Genomic DNA, 17,633 nt, shown 5'->3' with positions numbered 1-17,633 from the left:
GAAAAAAACCAAAGACAACCACTTCTCTCAGACCATCTGTTCTACAAGCAAATTTTAAACACAATCACGTCAGGTTTAATGAGAACTTGGTGTATAATGTTCTCTCAGGCAATGAATTAGAATTCGGCTCCCCTTCCAAAACCGTTTTAATAGCTAATTCTAAATAGCCAGTGAGGCTTTACCCAGCCAACTCCACTGATCTGGAGTTGCAGCTACTCCTACTGAAAAACATAAGCAGTCCTTGCCCAAAACACTAAACAACAGATGTGTACATGGGATCTTAGCAGGCCACACCCGCCAAAAACAGAATCCCTTCTGCATGCTCCATGTTAAGAGCTAAAAACGGGGACCTAGAAGATGGCAGGTGAGAGTGCAAATGGAGAGATTCCAGTTCAGACAAAATACTAGCTATCAATGGCTTCATTCAATTCTCAGTACAGTCTAACACCTAAAACAGGGGCAGGCAAACTTTTTGGCCTGAGGGCCACATCGGGTCTACAAAATTGAATGGAGGGCTGGTTAGGGGAGGCTGTGCCAAACAGCCAGGAATGGCCCAGCCCCTGACCCCATCTGACCCCCCCTAATTCTCGCCTCCTGACAGCCCCCCCACCCCGGACTCCTTCCCCATCCACCACCCCCTGCTCCCCTGACGAGACCCGGAACCCCCGCCACCCCATCTAACCACCAGCTCCTTCCTGACAGGCCTCCCTTCCCCCCCAGGGACTCCTGTCTCACCTAACCCCCCCTCGTGCCTGAGTGCCCCCCCCAGGACCCCTGCCCCCATTCAACCACCCCTGTTCCCTGCCCTCTGATCGCCCCGACCCCTATCCACACCCCTGCACCCTGACCACCATCCCGTACTCCCCTGCCCTCTATCCAACCCCCCCCCTTACCGCACTGCCTGAAGCACCAGTGGCTGGCAGTACTACAGCCGCGCTCTTGCCACCACGCAGCACAGAGACCGGGTCAGGCCGGGCTCTGCAGCTGTGCTGCCCCAGAAGCTCACAGCCCCGCCACCTAGAGCATTGCACTGGTGGCACAGTGAGCTGAAGCTGCGGGGGAGGGGAAACAGCAGGGGAGTGGCCGGGGGCTAGCCTCTCGGGCCAGGGGCTTAGGGGCCAGGCAAGAGGGGCCCGCAGGCCGTAGTTTGCCCACCTCTGACCTAAAATGACTATTATAAAACACACCTCCCCTCCCCTCCAGTAGGATAGCCATGGGATAAATTGCACTGTTGACCACTTCACTTGCCTCTTGCCCACTAGTTCGCTTCTTCTGGGATAACTTCTAACATTTCAAACCTCTGAGAAACTTCAACCATCACCATTAAAAAAAGAAAAAAATCTTCTACAAATGTTTCTCTTCTTTCCCTCCTAAAGTTACACTTTCCAGAAGGGCAAGATGGATAACGTTCAGTCCTGCACCAGTGACAAATTTATAATCCATGAGCCATCAGGATGCTTCTTATTACTGGAAGACTGGAAATTCCCTCCATGCAGACATAACTTTTGAACGGTATGTCATTTATTTATAGCCCTGGCACATCACAAGTTGTCAAACCTTCTAATCTTGGCATTTTGGGGCAAAGAAAAGCTACTTGACTTATTGACTTGACTCTGAAGATTAGTTATTAATTTGCTCTCTCTCCAAGGCTTGTAAATTGGACTGTCAGTATTAGGACAATCTTACTACATAGGTGGAGGGCTGTGAAATACAGAGCCAATTAAAATTGTTATGACCCTTAATGTAACATGTCTAAAATATATGGGTAAATATACATGTTTTGTGCCATAAAGGTTTTAATGGCACTCCTATGGGAATGAGCCGCATAATTCAATTGAAACTGCTAATTCATAAGTAGTGTGGCCATCTCAAATTGATGTTGACAAAAGCTTTGTACCATATCTTTATACCTTAAATAAAAACAAACTCCAGACTTAAATCTAATGGAAACTATATTCTTTGGCCAACTTGTTGTTACAATTGGTGTTTTCTCACTGCTTTTGAAGATGAAGCATTTGCACTCCCCCATCCACTCCTTCTTTTTAAACAAATCAGTAGTAACATCATGGATTTAGCACATTTGAAATCCTGTTTTCCTAGTTCAATTATCCAAATTTCTGATATGCCCCCTGAACCATTCAGGTAATTAGGGTTTTCAGATCAGAGTATTTTGTTCTCATTCACAAGTTGAGCAGACATTCCTCCTTAGGACTTGCCCGCTCATCCAACGCAACAAGACAGACAAGTCTGGTACAAGAAAATAAATATTTATTCCCCACCACTTGCCTAAATCCCCCAGCTATAGCAGGCTTTTATTTTAAGCTACTTTTATCAGCTTTGGACTTTTGACATCACATATAAAGAAGAATGAAAGCGTACCTGCCCTGTTGCTCTGGAATGAGCTCTCCACATGTCCATGGGACTTCACTGCTGAGGGGAATGCATCAAGCCGCCTCTGAATGTTCACAGTGGCTGTTTTGACAATGTCAGCAGCAGAACCCTGAACTGCTGTGTTCACAGCCTGGCGCTCTGCCTGAGGATTACAAAGATATAAGCTCTGAAAACTCACCCCATGGTATAAACCCCATATGTTACACACTTCGTAAAAAATCTATGGTGACATACAAATAGACACCACAAATAGACACACAGTTTCAAGAAACTGGCATGGGGAAGAGAAGTCAGAGTTTCTTACACAAACCACAGGCCTCTAGTCACTAGAGAAGAATTTTCAAATACTTGCAATTATTAGTACTAAGGCTGATAAGCCTTTATCAGCCACCAGCCATTACAGGGAGACCACCACACTTGTGGAGGTCTGATTTTGTCCAGCAGAGGACAATCACACAACTAGTTGGATGCATTATGGGGTGCTTGTGCCTTCCTGCAAAGTATCAAGTATAGGATACCACCAGAAGCAAGATGCTTGATTTCACAGATCAGAGGTCTGATCTATTGTGGCAAATCTGCCAGTCAGAACATTACAACCTGTTCAAAAACCAAAACAAGCTACATTACTATGGTTATGGGGCAGGTTTTTCACATAAAAGAAAGCTCTCTCTACTAACGCCCTCCTCAAACAAGAAAATTCTCTTCACAGGTGTTCTTTCCTCCCCTCCTAACTGAAATTAATAAAGGAAAATTTAAAGGAAGCTGAAATTAAAATAAAATATCTTATAAAAGGGTCTTAAATATAATTTTTTAAAAGTAAAAATTGAACAGAAGTTGCCTCTCTTCACAGTCTAATCAAGTAGCACCTATAAGATTTAGCAACTTTAAAATTAACCCAAATAGTCTTTTTTTTGGTAAAATAAATAAATAAATAAAAATAAAAAGCCCAAATTCTTGTACCAATTTTGAAAGTCTGCTGTTTCTCCATGCATTCATTTGGTATCTGGATTTCCACTGAGTCCTAATTATAACATTGAGTCTCCTACCGAGAAGTATAACGCTGTGTCAGGAAAATGGCTGTTCCCCCACCGAGTCAACTCACTATTAGGGAAATAGCAAAACAGTGACAGATATTTCTAAGAGTCCCCTTGCAAAACATTTTCTATACATAGTCTAGTCACTGTGGTTTTCCTTTAAAGGGCCCCTTTTTTAACTAGCAGAAGTATAGAATTTGAAATATCTTTTGATGAAATCCAGACAATATGCAATTCATGAGGACTGTTGGGTGGGACTTGTTTATCCCAAAGGGTTAAACATTGCTCTACTTTTTTAAATTGTGCCCATTTAAATCAATAAATAACTCTCTGCAACTCCTAGATGAGGAGTCATGAAGTGAGGCTACAACCATTATGATTTCTGCATACCAAGCTGCAGCAGATTTACTTCAGAGTATGAGCAAAAAGCTCTAAAAAGGTAATTAAGAAAACACTGAACTAATGGAATGGAGTAACATGCATGCCCTGAATGAACATGGTAAAGCCACACTGATGGTGTGATGAAAGACGCTATTTTTAAAGTGTTCAAAACTATTTGATTGATAAATCTTTTTAGATGACATGTTCTTTGGGGGCAGAGATGGCGCATTCCTCCATATTTGGAAAGCACCAAGCACTGTATAGGCACTATTATAAATAATTGCATTATTAATTATTATTATTATATAATCTACTATTATAAATAATAATAATAATCTTGTTGAAGGGTCTCTCCTGGAGTTCAACCTCAGGCCAAATGTTGCCAGCTGAACCCCCAATGAACATTAGTATACTTATGTAAATGCCCATTTGTTTTTGTCATGTTACAGAGAAGCAGCAAGTCCATAACCAACTAACCATCCTTCACACTGATGACTACTTCAGAGTGAGGAAATAACTGCCGTCCAGTACAGCTGGAATTTCTACTGCTCAGAAAGAACGGTTCTCAACATACATGAGCTTTGCTGTAAGGGTTTGGATCTTTGATAGCTGGCAGGTATCTGCGCCTCCCGAGGATGGTCTGCACAAAACCATCTCTGCTGCATTTCTTCACCGTCTCCCTCAGGAATTTTTGAATCCCTGGGAAAAGGAAACAAACAAAAAAAAGAATGTCCCATCATTCCACACAGCCAGCCAGAGTTCCATCACCCCCTCACTATATTGTGTTCTTTATGCTAGAACATCTGTTATTTCATGTTTACTCCATACTCTGTTTTTGCGCTAAGGCACTGACACTAGCTTTGGAATCCCAAATATCACATCACTAATATGTAGAGAACAGGAAGTCCTTACATTTCTCATTGCCCCTGCGAGACAGGGAAAGCAAATGAGGGATCTTTCTTTCAGGTGTATATTCAGCTCTCCGGGGTTAGTTTATTATGACTGGGAGGAGAATGAGGCTGTAGCTAGCTGTGCACAACTATATTCCAAGTGGTAGGATGTCAATGTTATACCACTTCTATTTATTCTTTATTCTGGGAAATCAGGACTCACGGTGGCACTGAAGGGATACATATGAGGAGGAGAATAAATTGAAAGAAAGAATCAGAACCCTTGATGCACCGTACAGTGTGACGTCAGATCTTCAGAACAAAAAGAACTCATCCAACGGCCAGGAAAGGAGAGAATGTGTCTTGGGCAGTAAAAAGAAACTCTAAGTAAGGGTGTGCTGTCCGTTGGGGATGAGAGTTGTATTGAAGTGGTCAAAGATTTACATTTTTAAAACTCCTCCAGTTTTAGGATTTCAGAAAGATTCTTTTAAGGACTTGAAAAAAATTGAAAAAATGTTAAAAAAAACATGATATACTAAACGAGAAAAGTATGCAAAATAGAGATAGCATTACCTGATATATGTGTAATTTAGTATGTTTAATTGGTATTACATGTAAGTGTTCTGTATTATGAAATGTTATGAGATACTGCTTCCTTTGTATATTATAGTGGGGGTCATATTCTGATGGGCCTCAGTCAAGATGGGAGACAACTCAAAAGTTATCAGCGATAACCTTAAAACAAACCCAGTGAGGGAGCACTGACTCTTCACTTCATTATTTTCCAGCTCAGCTCCAAGCTCTCCTATTAAAGCTTGCTGTGACTCATCCCACTTGACCTCTGCTCATTTTCTGAATGCTACTCCCCTGTTCAGACAGTTCTTTCAAGGAAACCTGAGATGCTCCTTAAAGGTATGATATCTTCACATAAAGTGTGTGGGAGCTACTCTGAGCAGCCAGATAAAAATGGCAGGGCTAGAAGCAAAGCTGTTTAAGATGTGATGAAAGCTGAAGGCAATGTGGAAAAGATCATTCAACATGGAAGATGACTAGTTGTGTTTACAAATGACAAATCGAGTCCTTCGGTCCAGAAATATTACATATCCTTAAAGCTGCATGTTCTAATAAGGAACTTATTCTAAGTTGGGAGCTTTAAAAATCAACCTTCCAGGGTGGACTTATTGATGGTCAAAACAACAAAATAATTAAAGTAATGCGGCATTTAATTTACAGGACATAGTTTAACCAAGCAGGGGCACAGAGTATATGTGGAAGCAGAGACTGCATTACTTTGTGTACACATACAAGTATGAGAAGCTTTTTCTTTAGGCATAGAAGGAGTTATGAGTTGAACCAGTCTCAGGAGTGGTAGGGAATTTGGGGGAAGAGAATAAGGACCACAAATGTGTACTTTACCTGGGTATCTGGATTTGAAGGATTCGATGTAGCAGGCAGCATCATTTTCATCAATACCCATCTGTTCTCCTAAAGATTTAGCTCCCATTCCATAGATGATTCCATAGCAAATCTGTCAGAGAAAAGACAGCAGAATCACAAGTACATGGTTAGCGATTCAGAGAGCAGAATTACACAAAAGTTAAACTGTGGAAAAGAGTAAATCCCAATATGATTTTAGGATTTCAGTCTGGATCCTGTTGCTTTAGGGATATCATAACTCTGCATTCATGGAGAAAGACATTTCACACACACTTCAAGGACACAATTTTGAAAGTGAATCTTCTGAGTAACATAAGATTTACTGTGACAGATCACACCACTGGTCCATCCAGTCCGGTATCCTACTTTTAGAAGAGGCAAGTAACTGATACACCATAAAAATTCAACTTCCCTTCACGTATTTTCCAAATAATCCACTTAAGAGTAATGGGGGTGGGAAAAAAAGACTAGAAAATCTTCAGAATTTGCAGCTATTAGCTTAAGCTCTGATGTGTTCATGCCAACAGTATACAATACTAGTCTCAAATCCCAAATGTATTTTGATGACTGCAGAAAATTATGAACCCCATCTCCCTCTTCCCATCTTACTGGAGATAGTTTTTTTTGATAGAACAATCAAAACTTCCTGACAGGGTGCTTAAAAATATTCTGGATAGAGGCCACATGGCAACTATTTTATCTCCTGGAGGGGGTGGAGAATTACATTCCCCCATTTTATAATTTAATAGCCAAAGGAAACAGGTTTTTTAAGAGACAGAAAGCTCCTTTACTTCAATAATAACCTTTGATCAAGTCCTTTCTACTCATTAAGTTGCTATGTCTGATGGAGTTTAGAAATTTTACCAAAGACTACCTGCTTGGCTTGTTGCCTTATCTCATCTCCAACAGCATCAGCATCAATCATCTTCCACTCAGCTGCAATGCTCTTGAAGACATCAGCTCCACTGTTCAAGACCTCAATGAGCCGGCAATCCCGGGATAAGTGAGCAAGGATCCTCAGCTCGAGTTGAGAGTAATCAGCAGCCAAGATTAAACCTCCTGCAGCCAACAGACCGAATGAATTCAAACAATAACCTTTCATAAATTAACACTCAGATATCATGTCCAAGTCCATCACCTAAGAAATTACAAACCAGATCCTCATCTACCTTGCACTTGGGTCATCATTTTACACAGAAGCAAAGAAAATGCAACACACTGCCAAATGAGATTTCTCCACTCATTCACACTGGCAGCTTTAGATAAGTGTAAATACAGGGCTGTCCAAGGAAAAAGGCAGTGGAGACTCATACGAAACAGACTACTGCATACAGAGTTACACCTACTGCCCCAGTTCTGAACAGCTTTTCACCAATATGACTGATGCTCTAGTAGCTTCTCTTTCTCATGCCTCTGCCTTCCATTGCAAATACTTTTAGCTGATTTGAGGCTGGGTGAGAACTCATTTCTGCTATCCTGTCCCAACCTCTTCAGGGCTTGCCTCTGCTGCTGCTCAGAGTTTTGCCACTCAGCCTGCCCAAAAAGATGTACATATCAGCATTTCCTCCCTTCACTACTAGAGCTAGATTTTCATTAGCTATGTGCTTAACTCAATGAAAAGATACAAGACAGTGCAATACCAAATCATTACCTGGAAAAGGAACAAAAGCATGCCTCATGCTAACAGAAAATGGCATCCCTCTTTCTTTGGTTCCTTCATCAGACAGAACCTTGAGGCCACACGGCAAGGTACTGCACCGCTTTCTACCTCTGTGGAGACAAAACATTGTTTACTCAACTGATTTTTTACAGTGCCTATTGCTGCATCAACTGTGGTTACAAAGACTTAAAATCAGACTAACCATTTGCAAAAAACAAACAGTCATAATAACTTTGTATTGTTCCTTGGAGGTTTGACTCTGGCAGACCATCTGTGACACTGGCAGATCAGGTTCCAGCTCATGCCATAGCCACTGGGCCTCACTAAACACTGACAAATGCATAGCTGGAAACAAGTGCACAGCTGGATTGTCTGTGCGTTAGTATTGTTAAAATAGATATTAGAGTTATAAGAATGTGTTTAGACATTATGGAATGCTTGTAGGATGCTGTTTGTATTAATTCTACTTGTAATATCTGTATCCCATGGTAGAAAGTCATGTTTAAATGTTTGCTCTGTAACCATAAAAACGTTTGCTAAAACTGTAAACCTCCAGAGTGGGGCGAAGCATTACCAAGTGTAAAATAGTAGTTTACCATAAGAGGTGTTATATCCTCCCCAACAAAGGAACGTCTACAGCAGAGGTGGACAAACTACAGTCCGTGGGCCCCATCTGGCCTGTAGGACCCTCTTGCCCGGTCCCTGAGCTCCTGGCCCGGAAGGCTAGCAACTAGCCCCTCCCCTGCTGTTCCCCCTCCCCCGCAGCCTCAGCTTGCTCCGCTGACAACGCAATGCTCTGGGGGGCAGGGCTGTGAGCTCCTACGGCAGCACAGCTGCAGAACCAGGACTTGACCCAGTGCTATGAGCTGCTGAGTGGCACAGCTGCCTGTCCCGGTGCTCTGGGTGGCACGGCTGTAGCACCACCAGCTACTGGTGCTTCAGGCAATGTGGTAAGGGGGTGGGGGGGTTGGATAGAGGGCAGGGGAGTTCAGAGTGGTGGTCAGGGACAGGGGTGTGGATGGGGTCGGGTCGGCCAGAGGGTGGGGAACTGAGGGCTGAATGGGGCAGGAGTCCCCAGGGGCCAGTCAGGAAGGAGGGGGGGATTGGATGAGGTAGTGGGAGGCAGCCAAGGACAGGGAGAAGGGGTGGCTGGATGGGGCAGGGGCTCCCGGGGGGCAGTCAGGAATGAGAGGAGGGCTTGGATGGGGTGGCAGGGGGCAGTCAGGGGCAGGGGTTCCAGGGGCAGTCAGGGAGAAGGGGTGGTTGGATGGGGCAGGGGAGCTGGTGAGTCCCAGACCTGCATGCAGGGTTTTCCCTGAGAACTGGCTTCTGGGGACCTGAAAGCAAGATCCCTCAAGCTTGGCCCTTTCCCTCTCCAAGGTGACTCCCAGTTTGTAGAGCTTTGTTGGTAAAACATCCTCACCCAGGTTGAGTTAGCTCTCCAGGTGAGATCAGCCACCATGTGGCCAGTTCTACTCTGGCTGTTAGTCCAAGGGTACTGCCTGCTGTGAGTGTATCTGAGTCCAGAGGTGGAAGACTGAAGTTTGAATTTTAGTATAGTTTTGTAATCTGCACTTTGAGCCCTGTACCCCTTTGCTGAGGGGAAATCCTGGAAGCAGCTCGACTCCTGCATGAAGAGGACGCCTGCCAGCAGTGATTCCTTACTTTCCTTTCTGGTTTCTCTCTTCTTTTGAGCAGAGACTACAGGAAACGAAGAGGATTCAGGAGGTCATGGAAAGAAAATTTTAAAGACAGATGGAGAAGGCAGGAGTGGCTAGTAGGGGGGTACAGAGAAAAATCTCTTCAGCAAAAATTTCCCAGTTAAGCCACTGAATCAGGGATTTGCCATGCAGGGCTTGGTATCATCATCTCATTTAGCTACATCAGAGCTGTCTAATAAGGACGCTTTAAAGGACCAGGTTAGGAGCCAAGAGTTAGGAGAATTACCGCAGGCTGGCCAGGTGGGCAATTACCAGAAAATGACAAGGCAATCAAGTTAACAGAAATAGCACAAGTGGAAGCGCCACTGGCCACATTCCTACCTGCCCCCAGGAAAAGTAACGCCACACCCTTGTGCTTGGGATGGTGGGCTCTCTCCAATCAAGGTTGGCATTTCAATCTCAAAGTCTTTCGGCACATTCTGGATATTAGGTTCTATGAAGCTTATGCGACCTAAAATGAAATAAAAGCAAGAAGAAAATAAGGACCAAGGAGGAAACTGTTAAATGCAAACATTGCATACATCTGAACACACACACACTTCTGTGCAGAGCAGAAAACAAAGGAAATCCTTGTGTCAAAATCACTGCTTTCTGAACTATAAACAACCAAGTCTTAGCCCGACAAATTTCTTGGATTGGCACCTGAGCAAGGAAGGCTGCTGAGGACGCCTGCGCCCTAGTTGAATGAGCTGTCACTATCGCTGGTGGGGGCACCTTCACCAGCTCATAACAGTAGCGGATGCAGGCCATGATCCACAATGATATTCTTTGGGCACACACTGGGCAACCCTTCATCCTATCTGCAACAGCAACGAACAACTGTGTTGCCTTACAGAACTGTTTTGTTCTATCTACGTAGAAGGCCAGGGCCCGTAAATAAAACAAAACAGTTCCTCATCCATTGTGTGAGACTTTGGACAGAGGACTGGCAGTTATGTCTTGACCAGTATGGAACTGGGAGACGATCTTGGACAGAAAGGCCAGGTGCAGACGCAGCTGGATCGTGTAAAGCAGTTCCAATGTGAGCACCCTGATTTTGTACACCCCACAGGCCGAAGTTATAGCGACTAAGAATGAGACCTTCCAGGAGAGAAGCAGGAGGAAGCGTGAAACAAGGGGCTCGAAGCAGGGACCCATCAGCCTTGACAGCACAAGATTCAGGTCCCAAGGGGGAATCATGTCCCGGACATACAGGTAAAGGCACTCCAGGCCTTTCAGGAACCACGCTGTCATGCAGTGGGCAAAGACCAATCTGCCTTGAATGCCAAAATGCCTGCCAGGTGCACCTTGACCAAAGACAGTGACTTGAGGATTTTAAAGAGGTCACAAACACACAGAGAGATGTACTTGACAGTGTCCTTGCAGGGTGATAGTCCATCCTTTTCTGATCTGTTATATTTCAATAGTTCAGCCCAAACTCTACATAACAAATGCACTTATCAGAGACCCCTGCAACACAGAGGCAAAATCAGCCAAGCTAAGGATGTAGTGTAAAGGCTTATCTTCAAAGCTCTTGATCATCTTTCAACTGGGGGAAGAGTGGTCCTGGCTGGACAGCTTTTCAGCTAGTACAGACTGCTTTTAACATATGGTGAGTCAAAACCTTTGTTTTTAAAGTTACTTAGCTGGTTAAGTTAGATATTAGCCTGCGTTTTACCCGGTTATTTCTTTTGTAGCCAATCCTGGCTTTCATGCATCATTACTTGTAATCACTTAAAATCTAACTTCCTGTAATTAATAAACTTACCTTATTGTTTTATCTTAGCCATTGTGTTTGGTTGAAGTGTGTGGAGAAACTCCATTTGGGATAACAAGGCTGGTGCATATTATTTTCCTTTGATGAAATAATAGACTTCCTATGAACTTGCAATGTTCAGTAGTGTGCTGAACAATACAAGATGCATATTTCTGGGGGGAAAGTCTGGGATTAGAGTGCTTGCTGGTATTGCTCTGCAGTTTAATTCATGACTGGCTAGCCAGAGCATTCATGTAACACAACTGAGAGCGATTTTACATACTGGAAGTTGTGTGTGAACAGGCCAAGAGTGAGCGTTCTTACACCAAAGCAATGTAAGAGCTGTTCCAGGGTTGGAGAACTGAAGGGACACAGACTCTACCGTGTGAAATGTTGCAGCATTTTGTACTGATTCAGCAGAGTGCTGGTGGGGATTTTTTAAATTACTAGCGCACTTTGAGTTTTGGACACGTGCGTCTAATAAATCAACAATGAATGAATATAATATAGTAAGAAAATGAACTGAAAATTTTCAAACCAAGTTTCAGTTCCATGAGAAGTTTTGCTTATTTTATGCAAGATCATGATGTACTTGAAAAGCGGGGGTGACTATGGAGATGAAAGCAAAGTTAACCACTGTTTGGTGCTGGGTCAGTGAACACAATAAAATATTAAAGTAAAAATACATAGACATATCCCTGACACCAACAGAGTACAGAGATACCCGTGGTTGTGGGAGGCAGACAGATATATTAGAGATGAAAACAAGACACAGATTAAAGTATTCCTGGATCTTGTATCCAGACAGACAGCTTCTTCACTAGTTACTCAGCTGTACCTATGAAACACTGCCTGCTGCTTTTCAATTTATGTAAAAATCTGAGGGGACTTTTCGTGGAACAAATCTGCCAAGAATCAGGTTTGACAGGCAGAAGAGATGGTCCTCAAAGCTTTAAAAGGATGCACATACTGATCCTCTGAAGAAATCATCCTCCATTGCATTTGACCATTTCATTTATGACTTCATCTCCTACATAACCGATTTACAGTTTCCAGAAAGAGTGGATTTTAATATTCAACACAGGGTTAAAACCTGAACTCTGAAAAGGATAAACAAATGTTATCCTATGCTAATTCTTAAATTTGTATTTTTCTTATTTCAGCTTTTGCAGAAATCCTCACCCCTCCCAAAGCTTCAGAAGGCCTAGTCTAAGTGTTGCTCCAACTGAGTGATGTTACATACTAAAAAGACATTGAATTGAAATTCATATTTTCCTGCATACTGTTAGAATGCTCCTCGTAATCTAGAGACAAACACAGCTTTTAACATTCTGGTGCTAGGCAAGTTAGGAACTCCTGTTTGTTTTTTAAATGTATTTTACCATAGCCTTTCACATCAGGAAACCCCAACACCCGGAAAAAAACCCAGTTACCTTCCTTTCTACCTATCTATCTGTTCTTCGAGATCTGTTGCTCATGTCCATTCCATGTTAGGTGTGTGTGTGGCCACATGGATGGCTGCCAGAAATTTTTCCCGTTGTGCAGGCCTGCACAACATGCGGCCCGTGTGGATTCACTGTGCGGCCCACGGGGGATGAGTAGGTGGGCTCATTGTGCAGCCTGCGGGAGGTGAGTAGGGAAGCGGCAAGTGAGGGAGGAGGAATGAAGAGGCGGGCGACCGGACAGTTGCCGGGGATGAGGAGGCGAGCTGGGGGGGAGGGGGGAGCTGAGGACGCAAGCAGGCAGGCAGGCAGTGGTGGGGTTTGAGTAGGGGAGCCGGGGAGGTGCGGGGGGCTGAGAGGCAAGCGAGGAGTCAGTGGCTCACCTGTTCTACTGATCTGGTCTCGCTCCCATCCCCTCTCCAAGAGTTGCAGATGTCTGGAGGTGCCTGCCTTCCACACCTTCCTCAGTCACACCTCATTCATTCAACAGGGCAATTGATAAAGTTGTGGGAAGAGCTTGTTCTACTTCTAGCAAAGATATTTTTTCTTTTACCTTAATTATACTACCTTAAGGGCCCACTATAACATATTACTAAGGTGAGGCAGCGCTGGGGAAGTAGGGTTTGTTTCCGTGGGGCGGGCGGTGCTGGGGGCGGGGGAAGGAGTATTTCAGGGGGGCTGGACGGCGCTGGGGGGGAGTGTTGTGTTTTGGGGCGGTTTGGCGGCGCTGGGAGGAGGGGTTCAGCCCTCAACTGTTTTCTTTGGAGTAACATGGCACTCGCCGCTTTACAAGTTGTGCAGGCTTGCCTTAGTGGTATCCATAGGGACGGCTCTGGTGTCCCCTAGAGCCCCAGGTTCATACGCCGGTATATGGGGCGCCACCGGCCCTGTGCCCTCTCAGTTCCTTCTAGCCAGCAATTCTGACAACGGGGAAGGAGAGTGTGACGGGTTGGATTACAGAAACCTCCTTGGGGCTGCCAACTGATGTGCCAAGACTACTTCTGCCCCTGCTTTCACTGCCAGCTTGGGACTTCAGAGCCCTGTCTGGCTGTGCCTGACACGCTTGCCAGACACAAAACACAGATCCAGGTCTGAACCACGTCCCACAAACTGCAAGCTTAATTGAAAGCAGTTTAAGAAGTGTTCTTGTCTCCCACACCCAAATGCCCAGTTCCCAATGGGGTCCAAACCACAAATAAATCCATTTTACCTTGTATAAAGCTTATACAAGGTAAACTCATATTTATTCGCCCCCTATAACACTGATAGAGAGATATGCACAGCTGTTTGTCCCCCACCCCAAGGTATTAATACATACTCTGGGTTAATTAATAAGTAAAAAGTGATTTTATTAAATACAAAAAGTAGGATTTAAGTGGTTCCAAGTAATAATAGACAGAACAAAGTGAATTACCAAGCAGAATAAAATAACACACGCAACTCTAAACCTAATACAGTAAGAAAACTGAATACAGATAAAAGCTCACCCTTAGAGATATGTTTCAATATGCTTCTATCACAGACTGGACGCCTTCCAGTCTGTGCCCAATCCTTCCCTCGGTACAGTCCTTGTTCCAGCTCAGGTGGTAGCTAGGGGATTTCTCATGATTGCAGCCCCTCGCTGTTCTGTTCCACCCACTTATATATCTTTTGCATAAGGCGGGACACCTTTGTCCCTCTCTGGGATCCCAGTCCTTCTTCTAAATGGAAAAGCACCAGGTTAAAGATGGATTCCAGTTCAGGTGACATGATCACATTTCGCTGTAAGACTTCGTTACCCACTTGCCAGCACACACGTATACAGGAAGACTTACAAGTAAAACAGAGCCATCTACAGACAATTGTCCTGGTTAATGGAAGCTATCAAGATTCCAAACCACCATCAATGGCCCACACTTTGCATAATTACAATAGGCCCTCAGAGTTATATTTCATATTTCTAGTTTCAAATACAAGAATGATACATCCATACAAATAGGATAAACACAATCAGTAGATTATAAGCTTTGCAATGATACCTTACAAGAGACCTTTTGCATGAAGCCTATCCCAGTTACATTATATTCACACTCATTAGCATATTTTTATAAAATTATATAGAGTGCAGTGTCTCAGAGGGCAGATCATGGAATGGACATGAGCAATATGTCTTGAAGAACAGTTACAAAAGGTAGGTAACTAACTGTTTTTTCTTCTTCAAGTGCTTGCTCGTCTCTATTCCATGTTAGGTGACTCACAAGCAGTGTCCCTGGAGGTGGGCTCAGAGTTCACAGTCATGCTGCTTGCAACACTGCTCTGCCAAAGCTGGTGTCATCCTGGGCCTGTTGGGTGATAGCGTAGTGGGACACAAAGGTATGGATTGAAGACCAGGTGGCAGCTCTTCTAATATCTTGAATTGGTACCTGTGCAAAGAAGGCTGCTGAAGAAGTCTGCACTCTGGTGGAATAGGCAGTCACGATAGACCCTCTGGGCCAAGGTGATCACTACCAAGAAGGCGACCTTCCACAAGAGGAGCAGCAAGGAGCAGGATGCCAGTGGCTCAAAGTGGGGGACCCGTGAACTGAGAGAGAACCAGATTTAAGACCCAATGAGGGATTGGGTCGCAGACTTGAGGGTAAGAGCCTCTCCAAGCCTTTCAGAAACTTGAGCGTTATTTTGTGAGAGAAGATCAATTTGCCCTGGATCAGAAGATGGAAGGCTGAGATAGATGCCAAGTGCACCTTAACTGACGAAAGGGCCAGACCTTGGAGTCTGAGGTAAAGCAGGTAGTCCAATATGGATTGCAGAGGAGACTTGGAAGGGGAAACTCCCCAGCCTGAGGCCCAATACATAAAACGTTTTCACTTGGCCAGGTAGGTCGCACTGGTGGAGGGCTACCTGCTACCCAGCAGGATGCACTGGATCTACGCCAAGCATGCCCATTCCTCTGCATTCAGACACACAGAAGCCATGCTGTCAGATGAAAGGACGCTAGGTTCCGGGGGTGGGGGGGGGGGAAAGACGGCCCTGGTTCTGTGAGAATAAGTCTGGCTGGAGCAGGAGTTCCAGCAGGGCTGCTATGGAGAGATTCATAAGTGTGCCAAACCAATGATGGCGCGGCCATGCCAGAGTCACTATGCTGATTCTCACCTTGTCTCTCTTGACCTTCAAGAGGACCTTGTGCACCAGGGGTATTGGTGGAAAAGCATATACAAGCACCCCCATCCACAGGAGCAGAAAGGCATTGGACAAGGAGCCTTTGGCGAGACCGCAAAAATTGAGCAAAACTGTTGACACTTTCTGTTCAGTATGGATGCAAACAGGACTGCCTGGGGAGTCCCCCACCTCTGGGGGATCACGTTGACCACCTCTGGTGGAGTGACGACTTGCGGAGAGAAGGACCTACTCAGGAGATCCACCAGACTTCCAGGCTCCCGGGAGGTGTGACGCCTAGAGATGAATGGCATGCTGCACACAGAAGTTCCACAGCCAGAGAGCCTCTTGACACAGAGCATATAAGTGGTCTCCACCTTGCTTGTTGATGTAGAACATCGCAACAGTATTGTCCATCAAGATTTGCACCATTCTGCCCTTTAGGTATGTTAGGAATGCCTGGCAGGCCAAATGTATCACCTTGAGCTCCCTTAAGTTTATATGGAGAGAGTGATCCTCCTGGGACCAGAGGCCCAGCATATTGAGGTTACCAAGGTGGGCTCCCAACCCCAGATCCAAGGCAATCAGAGACCGACATCACCAATGGGAGTGGGGCTACAAAGGGAACCCTTGCCAACACCGGTCACAGTTCTGTCCATCAAGTTAGAGAGGACAGAACGTTCAACGGAAATCCAAATGGTGTCCACCAGGGGTGTAGACCAATGCCAACCACATCTGCAGGAGTCTGCATGCCAGACTATGTGAGTACATGCTGCATACCCAGGCAGTCATGAGCGGATGGGCTCTGATGCATTCGATGAGCTCTGGCATAGCTTGGAATTGGGTCTCCAGTAGGTAGCTCTGGCCTCAGTAGAGTCAAAAACTGCGCCTATGGACTCTATTCTCTGAACTGGGTCAGGCAGATTTTTGTTCATTTAATCAGCAGGTCTAACTTCTGACAGGTGGCTCAGACTAGGTCGAGGTTGTGTTGGGCTTCTGCCCCAGATCTGCCCTGGATAAGTCAGTTGTCGAGGTATGGACAGATTTGTACACTGCAACATCTCAGACAAGGTGCTACCGGCAGCACTTAGTGAAAACTCTTGGAGCTGCCAAGAGGCCAAATGGCAGGACAGCGAACTAATGACGACCCTGGCCTACTACAAATCGGAGGAATCTCCTGGGTCCACCGAAAATTGAAATATTGAAGTAAGTGTCTCTCAAACTGAGGGTGGCATACTAATCTCCCAGATCAAGAGAGGGAATAATGGACGCCAGAGAGACCATGCAAAACTTCAACTTCTTGAGATACTTGTAGAGGCGACGGAGGTCTAAGATGGTCTGAGTCACCCTTTGCCCTTCAGTATTAGGAAATACTGGGAATAGAACCCCTTTCCTTTTAGCTCTAGAGGGACTTCCTCCACGGCCCCACGCATAGGAGAGACTCCACCTCCTGGACAAGGAGTTGCTCATGAGAAGGGGACCTGAAGAGGGATGGGAGGGAGGAGTGGAGTAGAGGAAAACTGCAGGGTGTAACCAGATGCTATGGTGTTGAGCACCCAACAGTTCAAGGTAATTCGGGCCCATTCAGTGAGGAATGGGGACAAACGATCCAAAAATAAAAGGGTGGCCAGATCCTGAGGCAAGTCTGGTGTATTGTCCTCAAGCACACCCTCAAAATGCTCACCATGGGCCACCTGAGTGGCGCATGGGACTGACTGTGGGGCCGAGGAGGATGGGGCAGACTGGCAGCCTTTAAGGCCTCTGTTTTTCCTCCTATAGGAGTTCTGCCAAGGCAGACCTGAGTATCTCG

At 45.1% G+C, this 17,633-nt stretch overlaps 1 protein-coding gene across 2 annotated transcripts in view; it reads right to left on the bottom strand.

Annotated features, from left to right (window-relative positions):
* POLQ (DNA polymerase theta) overlaps nt 1-17,633 on the bottom strand; it is a 155,841-nt gene that overhangs the window by 12,891 nt on the left and 125,317 nt on the right. For both annotated transcript variants that reach the window (XM_050955976.1, XM_050955983.1), the window contains exons 23-28: nt 9,836-9,965; nt 7,785-7,903; nt 7,008-7,192; nt 6,113-6,224; nt 4,381-4,505; nt 2,380-2,533 (exon numbers count right to left, since the gene is read on the bottom strand). In XM_050955976.1, the coding sequence (XP_050811933.1) occupies nt 2,380-2,533; nt 4,381-4,505; nt 6,113-6,224; nt 7,008-7,192; nt 7,785-7,903; nt 9,836-9,965 (825 nt within the window). The remainder of the gene's footprint in view (nt 1-2,379; nt 2,534-4,380; nt 4,506-6,112; nt 6,225-7,007; nt 7,193-7,784; nt 7,904-9,835; nt 9,966-17,633) is intronic.

The sequence above is a fragment of the Gopherus flavomarginatus genome, chromosome 1, assembly GCF_025201925.1.
Source record: "Gopherus flavomarginatus isolate rGopFla2 chromosome 1, rGopFla2.mat.asm, whole genome shotgun sequence".
Lineage (NCBI taxonomy): Eukaryota > Metazoa > Chordata > Testudines > Testudinidae > Gopherus > Gopherus flavomarginatus.
Note: the sequence above shows the minus strand (reverse complement) of the source record. Positions and strands in the feature narration are given on the sequence as shown.